The sequence below is a fragment of the Corapipo altera genome, unplaced genomic scaffold, assembly GCF_003945725.1.
Source record: "Corapipo altera isolate COAL_440 unplaced genomic scaffold, ASM394572v1 200, whole genome shotgun sequence".
In the NCBI taxonomy this organism is placed as follows: domain Eukaryota; kingdom Metazoa; phylum Chordata; class Aves; order Passeriformes; family Pipridae; genus Corapipo; species Corapipo altera.
The window spans coordinates 68,403-86,505 of record NW_020884992.1 but is presented as its reverse complement, the minus strand read 5'-3'; the positions used below and the strand labels follow the sequence as shown (position 1 = coordinate 86,505).

The window sequence follows — 18,103 nt, the reverse complement described above, 5'->3', positions numbered from 1 at the left end:
ATGGGACTGGGTGCAGCCGAAGTAGGTCACCGCCGCTGCGCCGGAACACCCGCAGGCTGTGAGGGTCTGTGCCAGCACACACTCCCCCCCCCGGGGGGGACACAGGCAGGGACGGGCAGAGCGGGGACAGGGACATGGGGTGCTCACGGGAGCACTGGGAGCATGTGGTGGGACCAACTCTCCTGGCACAGCACTACCAGCTGGGATGAAGCCTGGAACAGGGAAGCAATGCTTTTCCCCAAGCCCCCTGGCTGCGGAGAGGAATCGTGAAGCCCAGAACTGCTAAGTTTCGGTAGCAGAGCAGCACCAGCCCCAGGTGCTGTGGATGCAGCATGGCCAGGCTGGGACAGCTCCTCCACGGGTGGCAGAGACTGGCCAGGGCACAGGGCTCGGGGAGGCAAGAGCAGCTCCCACAGTCTCCACAGCCCCCATGCTGCCTGACACCAAGCACTGGCAGCTTTGGTGGATGAGTAGTATGGCCCATCATCTTGGGATGCCCCTGCTCCAGTGTTGGCCCCATGTGCCCCACTCACCCCAGCCCCACCTCTGGCCCCGCTTACCGCAGAGTTGAAGCGTAGGTGGCAGATGTTGCAGGATATGAACTGCTTCTTCTTGAGTGGGGCTGGCACTCCAAAGGTGTGGCTGATCACTGCCTTCTGCACCGGGTCCATCTGGAAGGGGAGGGAGGGCAGAGGGTGGCTTGGTGCCACATCCTGATGGCTGCCCTGGCGTGGCACCACGGCCCGGTGACCCCCACGCCTGCCACGCTCCCGAGGAGTCACTGCCAACACCACAGAGCTCACAGTGGGAGCGAGGGGCTGTGGCTGCTGAGGCAGTGTGTCAACACTGGCTCCTGCCCTGTTTAAACCATCCTTATATCCACCAAACTCGCAGGGTCTGAACGTCAGCTGTGGTCTGGCAGAGGTGATGAGACCCTGTCTGTCCCAATGTGTCTCCATGTCCCCTGTCCCTCCCCACCCTCAGACACTGGTGTCACAGATGGCAAATTACTGTTTGACACCAGTGCCCACAGCCATGGACACAGCTCGCCCGAGGCACAGTGCCTGTGAAAGCCCCTCTGGGCTGCCCCACTGCTCTGGGGTACTGCACCTGCTCAAACCCAATGATGACAACTCACTCACTGGGCTGGGTACACACAGACCTGCTTTGGTGACCTGCCAGGAGCACTGTCCATCGTCCAGCCTGCCTGGGGCCACAGTGGGGCTGAGCATGTGGCCACTGTCAGCCCCCAGCCCTTCTGTCTCACCCCAGGGCTCAGCCTCATTCCATAGCCCAGGCACCAAAGTGGTTCCAAAAGCCATAATTGTTTTAAACAAAATGCATTTATTAAGGGAGAAAACATAAGAATAACTTCTTTGTCTGAGCGTGGCTCTAATCTATAATGCAACTATTGTTCCCTACCCTGTGGCACAGGGAGATTATCTTATCTGAGTCCTGCTGTCAGGAGAGCCCGGGGTTTTCAGCGATCGTATTTCTCTGCAAAGCTATTTCGCTGCCGAGACAGGTGCATCAGTCTTCGAGGCACATGCCTGGACAACAGCGCCATTATCAAGACCCCAAATTCCTTTCCAGGAGTGAGCAGAATGGTAAAAGCAGGTGATTAATGAAGTGCCTGTTTGCTATGAAATTTTACTCACTTATCTGGCATATAAATGAAGAGGCATTTGGGGTTCAGCAAAGACCCAGAGGAAGCTACAGATGGCCAAGATGCTGCTCCATGCCTGACGACAAACATTGCAACATGCTGCTGGCAGCATCCCCACACTGATGGGCTGTGGGACTGGCGCTTGTTTTCCAGAGAAACACCCACCTCTTCTTTCAGAAATGAAAAATGGCTCCAACCTTCCCAGCAATGTCAGCTACCAGGTTCCAACCAGTTGCTCCCACTGAGTATCACCACATCCCATCAATCACCACTGGCTCCCAAGGAGCTCCTGTGGGCTCATCCACGCCCCAAGCACCACAGCAGGAGCAGAACAGGGATCAAAGGAGGATGCAGAGGAAAGATGCTGGCACAAGAACACAAATGCAGCCAGAGACTGTCCTGGTCTCAACCACATCCTCACAGCTACCTCGGATACAGAAAAGCCCCCACAGCTCCCACGGGGCCAGTGGGGGCTGTGCCACCGCCGTACGTACCGGCACCCGCAGCCGGAGGCTGAGGAGCTTCCCAGTGGTTTCCAGCAGAACGGAGCCGGCAACAGAGGTTGGCTCTGGGCACCACACTCTTGGGGAATAAAGATCCCAGCTTTATAGTCAATTTGTATTGACTCACATTACTTTATTTATCCCTGGATGTTCCTGTCGATATAAATAGCGATCCCTGTGTTGAGCTCCCTGTGGCCCCTGAGGTCAGGATTGGGAATTCACAGGGATGCAGCATCCGTTCAGATCGTGTCTCCTGACGGAGTTTTACGAGGCGCTGCTAGGTCCTGGGGATTTGCAACATCTCAAGAGCAGGGAAGGGCCTTTGGAGCACAGAACGTGCCTCCTGTGCTGTGTTAGGAGTTTTTATTCCTGGTTGTTGCTCTGAGTGGCAGCAGGCAGCTTGGAAGGGTTTTGCTCGCTTCAGAGTAAAACATCTGCTGGGTTCATGGGAGCCCCGTGACCTGCTCCAAGTGCAAAGTGTTCCAGACCATCAGCCCTGGCACTGCTCAGCCAACAGCACACGCCAGGTTCAGGTCTGAGCTCAGAGTGCTTCACTCCAGGTGCCTGAACAGCCGTGACAGCCTCCCCTGGCATCTCCATCCATGTCCAACCCATCCTCCACGGCAGGAGCCCCCACGGAGCACAGCAGCCGTGCGACACTGTGCGGCCCCAGCAAGTACCAGATTCCTATTCCAAACTACTGATTTTTTTAAAGCACTAAACCAGGGCAAACACCCACCGAGGCAGCGGCAGGCGGGAGCTGAGGGGAGTGAACAACAGGCGCTGGGTCAAGTTCACTCCTGACTCCAGTGACTAAAAAAAGAGCCCAGACAAAGAGCAGGAACCATAATGGCATCAAAACCCCTCCTGTCCTGTGTTTGTGTTCCTGCTCATTAGCCAGGGAGAGGCTGGGCTGGGGCTTCAAAAGAGCTTAAGGGACTCAGACGCCTGAATCCCATTCAACAGCAACAGGAATCCTGTGCTTAATTCCTGCGCTGTCTTTGAAGATCTCGGCGATAATTTGCACCTTCCGAGCAGGTTTAAGCTCAATGCCACTCACAAAAGGCTGGTGAGCATGGAGGGGGCTCAGGAAAGTCCCGTTTCCAGGACCACGAGAGAAAACCACGGGCATTTTCTGAACCCTGAAATGCCAGCCCTGCCTCAGCAGGGGAGAGGAGGAGCAGCCCTGGGGCCCACTGCCCTTCCTGAAGCAGAATCTGCCTCACAGCTAGGCTGGGCAGCACTCAGGGGGTGGAGACCCCCACAGGACTGGGACCAGCCTGGGGAAGCAGCATGGCATGGGGAAAACACCACTGCACACCCAACACACTGTTGGTTTACCTGTCTAATAGAACATTTGGGTGGGAGCAGTCCTCCTATCACCCCGACTCCCCAACACCCACAGCACCAGCCACACTCCTCATATCTGTAACACCTTCTCTCTCTTTCTTTCTTTTTCCTTATTTATTTTTCAACTAATGAACTGCTCTCCAGAGCTACTTTATTACTATTGATTCCAGGGGCAAAATCCAATTGATCTTGGTTAAAATGAACCACGTTTTTAATTCTGGTACCGACAGGCGCTGGCTGGGCAGGAATCGCTCTGAGCTAAGGGCAGGGCAGGCATGTTGAACTGGTGTCCAGCAGCCAAAGACCCTGGGAATTAAACCAGAAACTACCTGGTGGGGTTCAAGGAGCAGTGCCATGTAAAGGAGGGACTGCTGCAGGGGAAGACGGGTCCAACAGCCAATGCCCACCCACCTCCAGGGACTCACCGTGTTGAAGTTGGGGAACAGGTTGAGCGGTGATGTCCCGTTGAGTCTGAAGGTCAGAAAGTGCTTGATGTCCAAGGGGGGGTGAAGGGGCCGTCCAGGGATGGGCAGTGATGCTAAGAGGGGGCTGCTGTGTCCGGAGGGACCTGGGTAGGCAAAGGGAAAGAGCAGCATTAGCACTGGTGATCCCTGCTCGCAGTAGGGAGACCATGCACCTGAGGCACAGCACGCGGGGACATCTGCTGTGGATGGACCATCCTCAGTGAAAGGTCACAGCCCAGAGTGGCCCTGGGCACCCCTTTGTCTTTCAGGTTCAAAACCAGCAACCCAGTTTGAAGCTGAATGCAGCTGCCTCCACATCAGAGCATGGACACGTGCAGGAGCTCGCTCTGAACCCTCCAAAAGGTGTCAAAACCTCCCCCAGGGAAGCAGCCCCTTCCCTGGGCTCCCCCACGACAGCACCATGGGGGTTCCTCACCTGGACAGTGAGGTTTTGGCTGCCAGCACTGGATGAAGGACCAGGGGCAGAGGCTGAGCTGCCCCCGCTCCTGCGCTGCAGCCGCCGCTCCCCATCACCCGCAAACGAACCACGCGCTCCGGCGTGCGACTTAAAAATAGCCTGGGGTTATTAATAATGCTCTGTCTAAAAAGAAAACACTCGTGGGACGGAGGAAAGGAGGGAGGGAGGGAAGGAAGGAAGGCCAAGCAGAGGGATCTGTCTCCAGGTTGCTCCCCATCCCAGGTTTCCAGTCAGGCTCATCACAGATGATGAGCACAGGAAAGCATCCTCTGAGCGGCAGAGGGGGTCCCTGCCCAGCTCTGAGAGAGAGGAGGGGGAAAAGCTAAAATAAAAAAAATGAATTAATCAAACACAATAAATCAGAAATGGTTTCAGAACGTTAAGCCAGAAGAGCCCATTCGCATCCCACACATTTTCACACCTCCTCCAGCCCACTCACAGCCCTGTCCCTCCACCTGCAGCAAGGACAAGGCCAACATCCTTTGTTTTTTTGATTTTTGGGTTCTTCACCTCAAAGGCATCGTGGAGCCCCTACCACAGCACAGCGTGACCCTATCCCACTGTCCCAGCAGAGCAGAGAACACTCCTTGTGGGAGGGTGTCGGGGGGATCTGCTGCTCCCACAGCAGGAACACTGACTGGGAGCCATCACCACCAGCACCTCTTCATGACAGCGCTGAGCCTGAGCCCTCCTCCAGCCCTCTACACCCTACACTGGCTGTGCAGGACAAGGACCCCAGGCTGGTGCTGCTCCTTACTCTGCTCTGCACCCACCCTGTGCCAATCCCAGCTGGTGCAGGAGCTGAGACACGAATCTGAAATTCAAAGTTCAAGAGATCCCCTGGATTTGAGCAGCGAGCACTTGCCGCCGGCCCCACGGGCACCAACGACCTCTTTCTGGGCGAGCGCACGCGGCGGCTCTGCCACGGCGCCGGAGCCATCCCCGAGCCAGGCCTGACTCCAGGGAGGAATTACAGTTTGCTTCATCAGGCGTGCACTGATCGAGTTAATTCCAGAGTCGCCCAGAAGGGAAATCTGTGAAACTGCTTAAAAATAAATAAATAACATTACAGCAGCGGCAGCAATGAGGAGGGAGCAGCAGCGAGCAGGACTGGGTGAGCAGTGCATAATTAACCTTCTGAGGCGTGAAACAGTGTTTCTGCATCAAATCATCTGAGACAGCCCAGCCGGCGCCGTGGGAGCTGCCCGAGGACCCCCCAGCACAAGTGGCCCCATGAGAGAGCAGCAGTGAAGGCATTTGGGGCTGGATCACAAGGGGTGCTGATCACCACTGTCAGTGCAGTTTGCACTGACTGCACCGGCCTTAAAAACATAAAATATATGTACATGTAAATATATATATCTGGGAAGAACAAGAGGGCAGGCAATTGTCTCCTCCCCCAACATCAGTAACCACATAAAGGGATGTTGCAGCTCAGTCGAGGGGTTCACTCCCTAGGGAGCAGCTCCTGCACTGGGCAGGCACAGGGGGGATGCTGAGGGGACACAGAATCCCAGGGACAGCCACCACCCACAGCAGCTGCTGCCCACAACAGTACAGACAAGATACACCAACCTCTTTGGCACATCCTTGAGCTCAGATTTGTGGATTAAACATATTTCTGGGCTGGGATAAACCAGGTGGTTGGAGAGAGCCCAGAAATCCCAGTGAGACCCTTTGGAGGGTCAGCACCTTTTCCCCCGGCTTTGCCCCTGACAAGACCCTTGGGAGCAGGAAAAGGGCTGAAGCCATCCCAGTGCCATCAAAGCTGCCCAGAATGCCATAGCACTCCACTGGGGCACACACGTGATGCTCCTGGGGCACCTTCCCAAGGTTACAGGGCCATGGCACTGCCGGTCCTGCCTTACCTTTGCTGCAGGGCAGATTCCGGCAGCAGCTGAGGGCGGTATTTTTAGGTATTAATTAGACACTCAATTACAGGGATTTGCTTTGAGGAGAGTGGCAGGGCCCCAGGTCTGTATAGAATGACACGACCTTACCCAAGGTGACGAGCACAGCCAGTGGTGGGCTGGGCTGTGCTGGTGAATGGCATCCCCAGACGCTCAGTCTGCAGCTCCGGAGTGGGGTGTCCTCTGCCACAGCACCGGCTCTGTGTCTCCCCCTGTTTTAGCAGAGGAGCCCCCACGGCCACAGCAAATGCTACTGCTTCAGCACCACAGGTCCTGCCAGGATGGGATGTGCTCCAGGCCCTGTGGAGCATTCCAAGGGGCTGATGCAAGGAGGGGAGTGTGGGAACCCCATGTTCCCAGCACAAACACCTGCTGCAGCCTGTGGAGGGGGTCTCTGTGTCCCCCCCCAGTTCCACAGGTAGCATCCAGGTCTGACCAAGAGATGCCAAAGCCCACAGCGTCACTGCTATGGTGCTGCACATCCTCTGCCCGGGGCTCAGCCAGAGCCATCAGATCCTGCACATCCTCTGTCTGGAGCTCAGCCCAGTTCCTGTCCTGCAGACAAGTGACTCTCAGAGGGGTCCCTTGGAATTTAAAGGTGTATTTCAGCCTTACATTTAACCAAGCCCCCCAGACCGTGCACGGACACAGTCCCCAGCCTATTGCCCAACCCTTCACTCTACGCAGCCACTGAACACACACCTGCAGCAGGTTTTCTCCTGGTCCCTGCAAGGCAGAGCAGAGCAACTGTTGTGCTCTCACACTCCATGCGTGTGAACCTCCCAGAGCTGCCTCTGAAGGCAGCAGGGCCAACGCTGCAGGTTCTCATACAAACACAAGTCTGCCAAGGACCCATCTCCGCAGACGCTGCTGCCTCAGAGAGCATCTGGTGCAGAGTCTGCCCAGGCCAGATGGAGACGGAGCTGTTTATTCACACAGAAGCAGCCTGGCTCCCTCCTGCTAGGGAGGTGTTCTCAGCAAAGTTTGGTGGTGTCTCCAAATCCTTACCCAGGGCTTTAAAACTTTGCCTCTGACCAAGCATGGGTTGAACTCACTCCAGCTCTTTCCAGGAGGCTTCCTGGGAGGCACGTGTGCTCCTCAATGCCAAAGGCTGAGGGATGGAGGAGAAACACCCAGTCACAACATTGGACCACGACAGCAGCACCAGTGCAGCCCAGGCACCTCTGGGATCCAGACCAGTAACAAACAGATTGCAACACACTGGACTCCCAGAGCAACCGGATCATGGGGCAGCAGGTGGGGCAGTTTTTGACAACCCCAGCAGAGAACTCGGCCCTCAGGATTCAACTGAGGTGATGCTTCAGGCTGCTACATTGGGTTTATTGCTGATTAGAATCAGTCAGATCTGAAGGAAACAGCCCTCCAAGTCAAAAACAGCAGAGCCCTGTCATGCTGGAACACAGCATGCAGCACCCCAGCCCCACTCAGCCACCGTGCCAGCACCCCCAGACCCAAGGGCAGAGGTGCCCAAACCCCCACCCACCATGGGCACCAACAGCTCTGCTCACCTCAGGATAAAGAGAGTAACACTTCAGAGGAGGAATACAAGCTGAACACCTCTGGAAGGTCTCAAAAGCAGGTGGTGAAGGACATTCTCTTGGGCAGCAGGTTGCTGAGAGCTCAGGGTGCAAAGGGAAAGCCGGGACGTGTGGACGTTTTGGAAAGACCAGAAATACACTACTGATTATTTCTGGACGCCGATCATAATTTATTCTGTCCTTGCAAAAAAAGTCCCTTTATATATATTTATACTTTAAGCACTAGGAAAATTAAGTTAGACCTTTTTAATACATATATTTATATATATATATTTTTATATATATATACACACACATACACATATGTACACAATGATGCATTTAAAGTTATATTTCCTCGGCCATTACAATATCATTCCCTAAATCTCTTGCTCTTGAGATGATCATGACTTGATGCCACTGCTAAAAATACTCTGTGCTGTGCACAAGGAACACCAACACGACACCGCCAGGCATGTCGGGGTCGACTCCGGGCTGGGAGGATGTTCTGCCTTTTCTGCATTCGCTCTCGAGGCTCCAGAACAACAGAAATCTATTATTTTTGCAGAGTATTAAGCAGAAGCTGCTGGGTATCTTTGTGCAAAGGCAATATGACATTTGAGCTCAAGAGAAGATTTGCCTTCCTATCCCTAAAACAAAATAATGACAAACCCTTGGAGAAAAATCATTGCAATTTGGGATCTCAGGTGGCCTCAGGATTTTGAATTCTGGGCGATTCGGCCAGATGCTTGGTGGGTGAGGGAGGGGTGGTCATAGGACCAGCATGGCTTTGTGAAGGATCCTGTTTCCTCTTCCCAGCACGGAGCAGGTCACCATCCACCGCGGCCGCCCGGCCCGCAGTGACCAGCGATGTGGAAAGGCAGCATTGAGCTGGTGCTGGGCACTGCCTGCAGGCCCCGGCTCCTGCCCGAGGGCTCAGCCCTCACTGGCCACGCTCACTTCACCTGCGTCATGATGAACCCAGACTCCCTCATGCTTTCGTAGTACTCGATGGCCAATGCAAAGTCAAACTCACTGATGGCCGGCCCGTCGATGGCGATCTTCATGAGGTCAGAGAGCCCCTCGTCCTTCGTCCGGCGCGACCGGCTGCGCTTCAGCAGCTCCCGGCCCCGGTTGATCTTCTCGGCGAGGACCGAGCCCAAGGGCAAGGCCAGGGCGATGGCCGCCAGGACAGCGAAGTCTGGGAAGAGCTCATGCATCTCAGAGCTGCTGTAGACCAGCTTGACACAGAGGTCCTTGAAGGAGAGTTGGCTGAGGCTGAAGACGATGCGCTTGAAGAGGGGAAAGTCGCTCAGGGCCCTCTCACTCACCACCACCCGCGAGTACGCCTGCAGCAGGAAATTCAGCTCGCTGACCCCGTAGCTGCCAATGTCCTCCAGAGACTGGGGATAGCACTTGGGGTTGAAAATGGCTGAGAAGGAGCTGATGGCCTCCAGAACGCTTGTGGGGAACCTGTCCAGCAGGTTGCCCCGCACACTCTCCAGGTAGGTCTCCTTCAAGTGCTCAAAGTGCTTCAGGTGCACCTGGGAGCAGTTGGCCAGCTCGATACCCTTGTAGTAGAGGGGGCTCTCACCCTCCTGGCCGTCCCGCAGGTGCTCGCTCATCTCGCTGAGGAACTCCTGGAGGTTCTGGCCGCTGGTGCTCTGCTGGGCCTGCAGCGTGGCGGCCGTGGCCGAGACGATGGGCTTCAGGATGGAAAGGTCAAAGTCCTCGATCTGGAAGAAGCGACTGAGCTTCTGGAAGATGGGGAGGACGTCCAGGAGGATCTTGGTGAAGGCCACAAACTGGAACTTCTTGAGCTCTTCGCAGAGGCCACGGGCCACAGGTGACTGCTCCGCCTCGCTCTCCAGCAGCAGCACCAGTGTGGGCCACGAGGAGTCAATGGCTTCCACAGCTGGGAAGATAGAAGTCCAGTGGATGGCTTTGGGGCTCCCGAGGTCTATCTCACAAAGGTCCAGGATGCTCCGCAGCTCCCGCAGGCCATCGCTTTCCCCCCGGAAGCTGGAGTAGAGCCTGTACACAGCATCCACAGTGGTCTCGTACTTCCGGAGGTACTCAGTGGTGCCAGTGGTCTCAGCTGGCAGCAGGGAGCTGCCGTGGGACAGGCAGTGCATCTCGGTGAGGAGTGGGCAGAGCGAGGTTAGCGCGGTCCCCACCCCACTGAGCCGCTCGGCCACCAGCGAGGTGCTGTCGGCACTGAGCCAGGCGAGCTTCATGGTGGGGATGCCGAAGGAGCGCATCACCTCACCCACCTTGCCTGCCACGGTGGAGGCCCCCCCGGCGGGCAGCTCGAAGCTGCCCAAGAAGGCGGTGGAGGTCTGCCCGTTGCAGGGGGAGACAGTCGTGGTGAACATGGCGAGGCTGCGGTGCTCCAGGACATCCACTGTCTCGTCCACCACCAGCCCCACAAACGGCGAGGCTTTGATCCTGTGCCTGTCCTCGTTGTGCAGGACTTTGGCGATGGCTGCCTGAGCCAGTTGAAGGAGGGGCACAGGGAGGGAGAGAGAAACACAAACGAGGTTCAGAGACAGCAGGAGACGTGCAGCCCCCAGCACACAGCAAGCAGCTGGGCTCCCACCCGTGGGCTCCTGCAGCAGCACAAGGGCCCAAGCCAGGGAAAAGCCCTTATGCAAGCTGCACACACAGCCTGGAAATCACTTTCCTTTTCCCTATAATAAACTGCCTCCTCCCACCCCTGTCTGGCAGCCTGAGCACCACGTGAAGTTGCTGAGACCTTGGAAAGCTCTGCCCTGAGCTGGGGGTCAGAGCCCCACAAGCTACAGCAGGACCCAACACCACCAGCAGCGCCAAAACACAAGCCCCCAGCACCTCACTCCCGAGCCCCTGCCTGTGCTGGCCACAAGGCAGGACACCGGGAACCTGTCTGCTCAGTTCAACTCCAGCAGTTCCATCAGTGCTTCACTGGCCCAGCATGGGCAGGAGCAACAGCAAAACTGCAGCGTCTTTTCCTTCTTTACTCATTTTCCCCCATTTCAGGCACATACCCCAGTTTGGAGGGGAAGCTTCCTGTGTGTGTGCGAGCGCTGTAAGGATCACCACAGGCTGGGAAACCTAATTAGTGGGTTTAGTCTATCTGCAGCAAAATAAGGCTCTGCAGAGAGCTGAAGAGCCTGGCAAATGGCCAAGACTCACTAAAAATTTAATTTGATTTTAGCAGGCACAAAGCAATTGCAAAACTCAGAAAATCCTTTCTAAACTCTCTGGCTACTTGATCTGCCTGAGCACTCAGTTTAGGGCAAAAGAGGAAAAACCCACAGTGCCCGTGTGCTAATTGAACTCCAGAGCTTTCATCCTGCAAGCAGCACGGCAGGCTCAGGGAGCTCCCACATAGCCCGTGGGCACAGACACCCTGCTGGCTCTGCCGAAGGCAGCGGCTGCACAGCACCGTCCAGCCCTGGCAGCCGTCACACAGGCACAGACCCCCAGCCCCGCACACCCACCTGCATCTCCCTGACGCTGCCGGGGTGGTAGTACTCGCTGTGCTCCGAGGCCAGCAGCGCCTGGCACAGGTTGAACTTCTGGAAGTTGAGCAGGGAGGAGCACTTCTCATCCGGGATCTCCTCCTTGGCCATCCAGTAGACGGTGGTGAGGACAGCCACCTTCGCCGGGTTCACCTCCACCTTGATGACCGAGCGCAGTTCGGGGTGGCCGTGGACCCGGGTCTCAAAGGCCAGCTGCTCGCGGTTCACGGCCAGCGCCTGGCGGTGCGCGCCGGAGGTGACGTGCCGCAGCAGCGCGTGGCGCTGGAAGTTGTCCGTGCCCACGGTAAAGGCGTTCTCCGCTTTACCGTGCTTGTTCTTCACCAGCGCCTGCCGACACTCTATGCAAAACATGAGTTTCCTCTCATAGTCAAACTCCAGCCAGGTAAATTCTTCCTTCCAGTGCTCATTGAAATAGCGTTTACACTTTTTATTGGAATTGGAAGTTTCCCCAGCTGGCTTTTTCCCTGGAGGCACCATACTGCTGTGGCTGGGAAATCAAACACTATGGTTGAACCGCGCCGTGCCTTGAGGAGCAGCCTGCACATTTAATTTAGTAAGAAGGTCTATTACCACTCTCCTGGTCCGACTGGAGATGAAAGAGACACAAGGGAAAGGGATTAGGGCCCTGCAAACCTCAGCCAGGGCTCAGTGAAGGGCTGTGGTGGCATGGTGATGGTGGTGTGGTGACAGCGGTGGTGACAGTGGTGCTCAGGGCAGGCCAGGCTGTGTGACAGCCCCAGCACCATGCAGGGGCATCCCACTGAGTGCCAGCATCACTGGCAGCTCTTGGTGTCACTGGTGGGACTGGTGCACACACACACACACAGTCCCATTGCCACAGGGACACCCATACATTTCCCTCTGGAGCAGCCCTTCCCACTGTGCTGACACTGGGAAGGTGAGGAAGGCTCAGAGCTGGATGAAACACCCAAAAAGGAGCATTCAGTCCCCAAAGAGCAGCACCTGCCAGCAGCAGTGAGTGCCAGGGCTCCGGAGCTGCAAGAGGGTGACTGGGAGACAGCTCAGACACAAGTGCCTGTGAGCACATGTGTGTGCTCTCAGCCCTGCCTGGCTTATCTCTATCCCAGGGAATTGCTTGAAGCCATGGCAGGTCCCATGGCAGTGGGGCTGTGCTCCACACAGTCAATGCCAGCCCAACATCCCTCTCAGAGGGTAACACACTCAACCTGCTCCAGCCCAGGCTCCCAAGTATCTACTGAGCTCCAGGCTGCAAAGCACTTACCCACATAACCAAACCAGGAGCTGCAGGGTTTAAGCACTCACTTGACCCCTTACCTACATTTCAGCCCCAGTCAGTCCAATTCTCACATTCCTCCATGAACTGGATTGAAAACCCAAACTGAGCCTTGATGAAGTGGTGGGAAGAGCAAGAGCAAGAATGTAGCACATGGTGAGGAAGGGATAGAACCAAAATGCAGAGGAAAATGGAAAGAACATGGACACTCAGCAGCAGCGAAGCCGGGAAATACCATCAGTCCATGTGACTTGCTGAGAAACCCAAGAGGAACTTGGGGGTTTTTCTGAAGAACAAACGTCTCAAACCGAAGCCATTACCACAGCCCTTGGGGAGCAGGGGGAACCCTCACAATTTAGGCATTAAAGTAACACCCCAAACTCCCAGTGCTGTGAGTGCTCACTCCCACAGATGCTGGGCTTCCCATGGGGTGGCCTGGGCAATGCTGGCAGGTGGTCCTGGAGTGACCAGCACTGCAGATGCCTGGCACAGCAGCCTCATCCCAGTGAGAGCAGGGCACCAAGCTCCTCCAGCTGCAATGGGACAGTGTATGGCCCCAGGGAGTGGATTCCTCTGCTCTCTCCCTGTCATTGACCCCATTCACTCCCACCCCATCCAGCACAGCCCGCCCTCCAGCACTTGCTCCAGCAAAAACTGCTGCCTTGGAAAGAAAAAAAAAAAGCAGCAATTAGTGTGGGGGGTGCATGGGGTCAGGGGGAACTCGGGATGGAGCAGAGCACCGCAGCACCCCTTCCCGCATGACCCGTGGTGCTCCAGAACCGGTCCTGGCACCAGCCCAGCACCCCTCACTGCTGCTGCCCACGGGGAAGAGCAGCACATCCTGGGCGACTCGGTGGCAGCTCGAGATGGGGGTGACACTCCAGTCCCCACACCAGCCTGCTTCTCCCCCGGTCGGGAAGTTTGGGCAGGATCAGGATTCACTTGTGAGAGGACAAGCTGCTGCCCCGAGCCCCGTCCCCGGTGCATCATCCCCGGCTGCCCTCACCCCGTGCGGGTGAGCGGGGCAGCCCCAGTGCCCATCCCAGCGTGCCCACCCCGCTCACCCACCCCTACATATACGTACCATGGAAAGGCCGCCATAAGCTTTGGGGCGTTGGGGCGGCGGGGGGGAGGGGGGCGCTTGCAAACTTCCCAGATTTTGTTTTTTAAATAGGAAAAAAAAAAATCTACTTGAAAAAAAAAAATCTACTTAAAAAAAACCCCCAACCCTACTTAAAAAAAAAAACCAAACCCAAACCCAGCCAAGCAGCAACGCCGAGCCAAAAATAAAACGAAACGAAGCGAGGTGCTCAGGAGGCACAGGCGGCAGCGGCAGCAGCATCACCCCACATCCCGCACCCCCGAGCTGCGGGAACAAAGCCTGCGGCGGGCGCCGGCTCACGGGAGCACGGGAGCAGCCATCTTGCTGCGAGGACCGCCGGGCTCACGGATGCTCCTGGCAGCCCACGGCGGCAGTGGCCACTAGCGGTGGCCAGCACCGGCAAGGCCGCGTGGCCGTGGCTGGGCCGCGGGGACAGCGGACGCAGCAGCCGCGCCACGGGCTCTGGCCCCCCCTGGGGATGGGGAGCGCACGGAGCTGCGCCCGGTGCCCGCCGCGGGCTCACCTGCCGGCACGCCTTTTTGCCCAAGGTGCGAGGAGAGGTGGGCACTGAGCGCCCAGGAACCCCCCCAGGGATCCCCACATTTGCGTCCAGCCAGGAGCGGTGTCCCCGGGTTTGGGCAGAGGCAGGATGCGAGTGCCCCGCGCACGGGCAGAGCGACCGCCAGGCACGGAGATTCGGCAGGATGCGGGTCCAACAGCACAGCGTGTTCCTGTTTACCCGTGCTCCTGGTCCATAGCTGCAGGGCTGGATCTGAAACCCACCCCCTCATCTTGGGGCTCCCCAGTGAGCACAGGGGCTCCTCTCATCCCCCAGAAACTTTCTTTTAGAACTAAATGCAGGTGAAGTTTAGAGCCCCTCGGCTTCTTCCAAAAACAGGGTTTTGTGCCACCTTTGCTTTCCCCCAAAAGATCCCAAAGGACACCAGTGTCCTGCAGGACCCCTGACAGGAACTCTGCTCCTTGTTCCCCAGTACAGCCCCTGTGCCTGGGAGCTGAAGGATGCTCCCACCCCGACAACCCCTGCAGAGTCAGGGTATGAGGAGGGATGTGGCCCACAGGAATGTGCCTGGATTAGGGGCTGCATTGTACCTGGCTCCGGCTGGCTCCACAGCAGGGGGGTCTGGCAGCCTCTGGTGAATTCCTCTCTTCAGGCTCCTCCACATATCCCCGGGCAAGGGGTTCTTCCTGCTCTGGGGACATTCCTGCCTGGCCACCTTAGCCCAGAGTTAATGAGAGCAGGAGCTAGTGAAACCAAAGCTGGCTCTCAGGGTGAAAACATGCCCGATTTATTCTTGTGCTAATGCCTCGAGAAAAGAGGATTGAGCCTTTTTAATGAGTTTTTAGGCAGGAGCCTACTGCATCCCCTGGTTCTCAGCACTGGAGCAGGACTGCAAAGGTCAGCAGTCCCAAGTGAATAGTGGCTGGGGCCAACCCTGCTTCCCATGGGGACCCCATCAAGCCCCTGCACTGGGATCCATGAGCAGGACCGGTGGATTCCAGTCGGGAACACCCTCTGCCTGCTCTGTGCCAGCAGCATGGCTGAACTCACTGATCCCTTCTGCCCAGCCCATTTCTGCTGGAAGCCTCCAGCTTTAACATGGGTTTTGAGCAGTGTTTGCAGGATGTCCCTGACCCTGTCGAGCACCCTGCCCTCACATCCCTGCCAGATATCAGATGTCCTTCCTAAAGGAACTGAAGTGCAGATACTCCTGTTTACCCCCATGCAGCAGCAGCCGCCTTGGCCCAAGCCAATCATTGCTATTTTTCCCTGCTGTTCTGTGCCCAGGAGCTGGGCAGGCAGGTGCCCCGTTGCACCAGCACATCCATCATCTGCACAACATGAGGGCAGCCACAGCCATGAGCTACAGTTTCCATCTGAGCCCCGTTTTCCATTGGAGTCCCACCCGTCTGGTGGCTGGAGCAGACTCCAAGCACATGGCTCCCACTGGGATGCTCCAGGCCAGTCCCTGACACTCCTGCCAGCATTCCAGCCCCACATCCATGGCTGGGTTTCCCAAGTTTTTCTCATTATATCTGTAAGGAGCTGAACAGAAGAGACCAAATGCTGCCATATTACCCCAAAAAGATTTTAAATCCCTGAGTCCAAAGATATTTATGAGATTTTGTTTCCATTCCTGCTCTAAGCCAGTCAGGCTCTGGGGGATGACGCACACTCTTCCCGCAGGGAAGCAGAGGTTCTGGTGTTCCCGAAGCTGCTGACCCCAGGGAGCCCCATCCCCGCACAGCCCCCGGTTCTCCTGCCCACCCACCCCGTGGTGCCTGGCTCCACCAGCCCCCATCCCCAGCCATCACAGAGGATGGGGCAGCACCCTGCAGGTCCCTGCTCCCCCTCTGCACCCAAAACCCTGGCTGTGACAGCCCCCAAAATGAACTGGGAGGATGCATGGGAGGGAGGACTCACAGGAGCTGCCCGGTCGCATCCCTCGCACCCGAAGGTGGTGACAGCTCAGTTCAATCTCTGCCGTGTGTGGCAGAGGGGGGAGGCAGAGAGGAGCCGCTGTCTCGTGTGGGAGAGAGCACCCGGCACCGTGTCAGCTCAGCCAAATTAAAAATACTCCTGCAGCCCCCGGGCTGATGCCTGGACGAGCAGATCTGACAAGGACAGCTCCTGTGGGATCTGCAGAGACTGGAGGGACACGGGAAAGAGAAGGTGCTCCCACGCACCAGGGAAGGGGATAGGGCACATGCTGGAGGACCCCAGTATTTCCCTGCTGTGTCCCAGCTCTCCCACACAACTCGGGGTGCTTGGGGGGGGCTGTTCCTCCTCTGCCGGGGGGCCCTTCCAGCACTGCTGTGGGCACAGAGGGCCTGGCTCCAGCGCACTCAGGTCCTTGTGGAGGAGCCTGGGTGGGTAGTGGGCCATGGGTGCTGCTGGAGAAGAAGCCCCCTGAGCTGTTGACATGGGAACCCCCACACATCTCCCAGCCACCGTCAGCTTGCAGGATGCTGCCTCGTGCCTCCTTCCCCTGCACAGCCTTGTCACAACCTTCAGCTGCGTGACTGCAGCTGGCAGGGAACAAGCCTTGAAATAAACTCGAATGACATCCCTGCAAACTCTGGACATGGCCACAACAGGATTACTGGGCTGGGGAGGGGGGGGTCATGCTCATCTCTCCCCGCAGGCGACCCCAGCTCTGGGCTGAGGCTCCTCAGAGCAGCAGCTGAGAAGGGCAAAGCCCTTTTGTCGAGGAGCAGAAGCAGGGACAGGGTGATCTCCCTCTCTGGGCTCCCTCCAGTCCATGCACCTGGTCCTTGGGAGGCAACTCGGCTGCATCCTGCTCCCCGAGAGCCACAGGGAGAATCACCCCACACCACCAATGTCAAAAACAGCTGCTGAGGAGCAAAACTGGACGTGGGTCTTGCTCTATTCAAGCCTCTTTTCCTCCCCCGTCCACAAACATCGAGTCCAACTGCCTTTGGATTTTAATTCCCAGTTTTCCCTATCTGCCAGGTAATGATCTGAAAAATCAGCATTTAGTGATGCCTCCCCCAGCAGAGACTTCAACCACCTCTGCCACAGGTACCAAGGGGCTCAGGAGGGATCTGGGCTTATCCTGACCCAGGGGCAGTGAAAAGGAGGTGGCAAACACTGAACTCTGATCTAGCATCCACTGCCCAGAGCCCTGCCCATCCCTCCCCGGGTAGTTTGGGAGAGGTCAGGGTCTTCTCAAGAGACTGAGAGCTCAGGGGGGCACCAGAGCCAAGGATCAGTTTAGTCTTTATTCTGGGCACTGTATAAATTGTACAAATTACAGCCAAGTCCAATTCATTACAGCCAAGGAGCGGCTGACAGAAATAAAAAGGGAGAAAAGCTCCTCAGATTGATGCTTTCTCACCATTCCAGTGAAATAACCAATTTGGAACAAATTAGGGGCTCCCGTCTCCACCAGCCTTTTGAATTGCCTCCAAGCCAACGCACATTTTTCACAGAGCAGCATTTCTTCCATTAGCAGTGAAAATTAATGATTTCTATTATTGAAGCACCTGAAGGCAGGTACCTCCCTCGCACAGCCGGGACTGGGCTGGCACCGAGCCCCCAGAGAGCCAAGAAGAGCCTCGAGGAGACAGACAGGTTCAGAGAGGATAAGGGACATGGCCAGGGCCACCCAGCAGGTTGGTGGCAGAGCCAGGCTTCAGGCCGGTGGCCATCCCCTCTCAGTGGTGCCATCCCAGATGTGCCACAGCGATGCACACAGACCACCACAGCGACAGCCAAACCACTGCACGTGACTGTGCCACAGCTGCCCTCAGCAACCCCCCCCAAGCAGTGA

The 18,103-nt window shown here is 56.8% G+C and overlaps 2 protein-coding genes across 4 annotated transcripts in view; both read right to left on the bottom strand.

The window, feature by feature from the left end:
• ZNF385C (zinc finger protein 385C) overlaps positions 1-18,103 on the bottom strand; it is a 44,404-nt gene that overhangs the window by 23,302 nt on the left and 2,999 nt on the right. The window contains exons 2-3 of the mRNA XM_027666320.1: positions 3,945-4,087; positions 561-671 (exon numbers count right to left, since the gene is read on the bottom strand). Coding sequence (XP_027522121.1) covers positions 561-671; positions 3,945-4,087 — 254 coding nt within the window. The remainder of the gene's footprint in view (positions 1-560; positions 672-3,944; positions 4,088-18,103) is intronic.
• Positions 8,080-18,103, bottom strand: part of CUNH17orf113 (chromosome unknown C17orf113 homolog) — a 40,731-nt gene continuing 30,707 nt past the window's right edge. For 2 of the 3 annotated variants that reach the window (XM_027666317.1, XM_027666318.1), the window contains exons 2-3: positions 11,392-12,019; positions 8,080-10,398 (exon numbers count right to left, since the gene is read on the bottom strand). In XM_027666317.1, the coding sequence (XP_027522118.1) occupies positions 8,866-10,398; positions 11,392-11,910 (2,052 nt within the window). In that variant the 5' untranslated portion in view covers positions 11,911-12,019 and the 3' untranslated portion in view covers positions 8,080-8,865. Of the gene's footprint in view, positions 10,399-11,391; positions 12,020-13,772; positions 13,875-18,103 lie in introns of those variants that run through there. The other variant, XM_027666316.1, reaches the window with a different exon arrangement.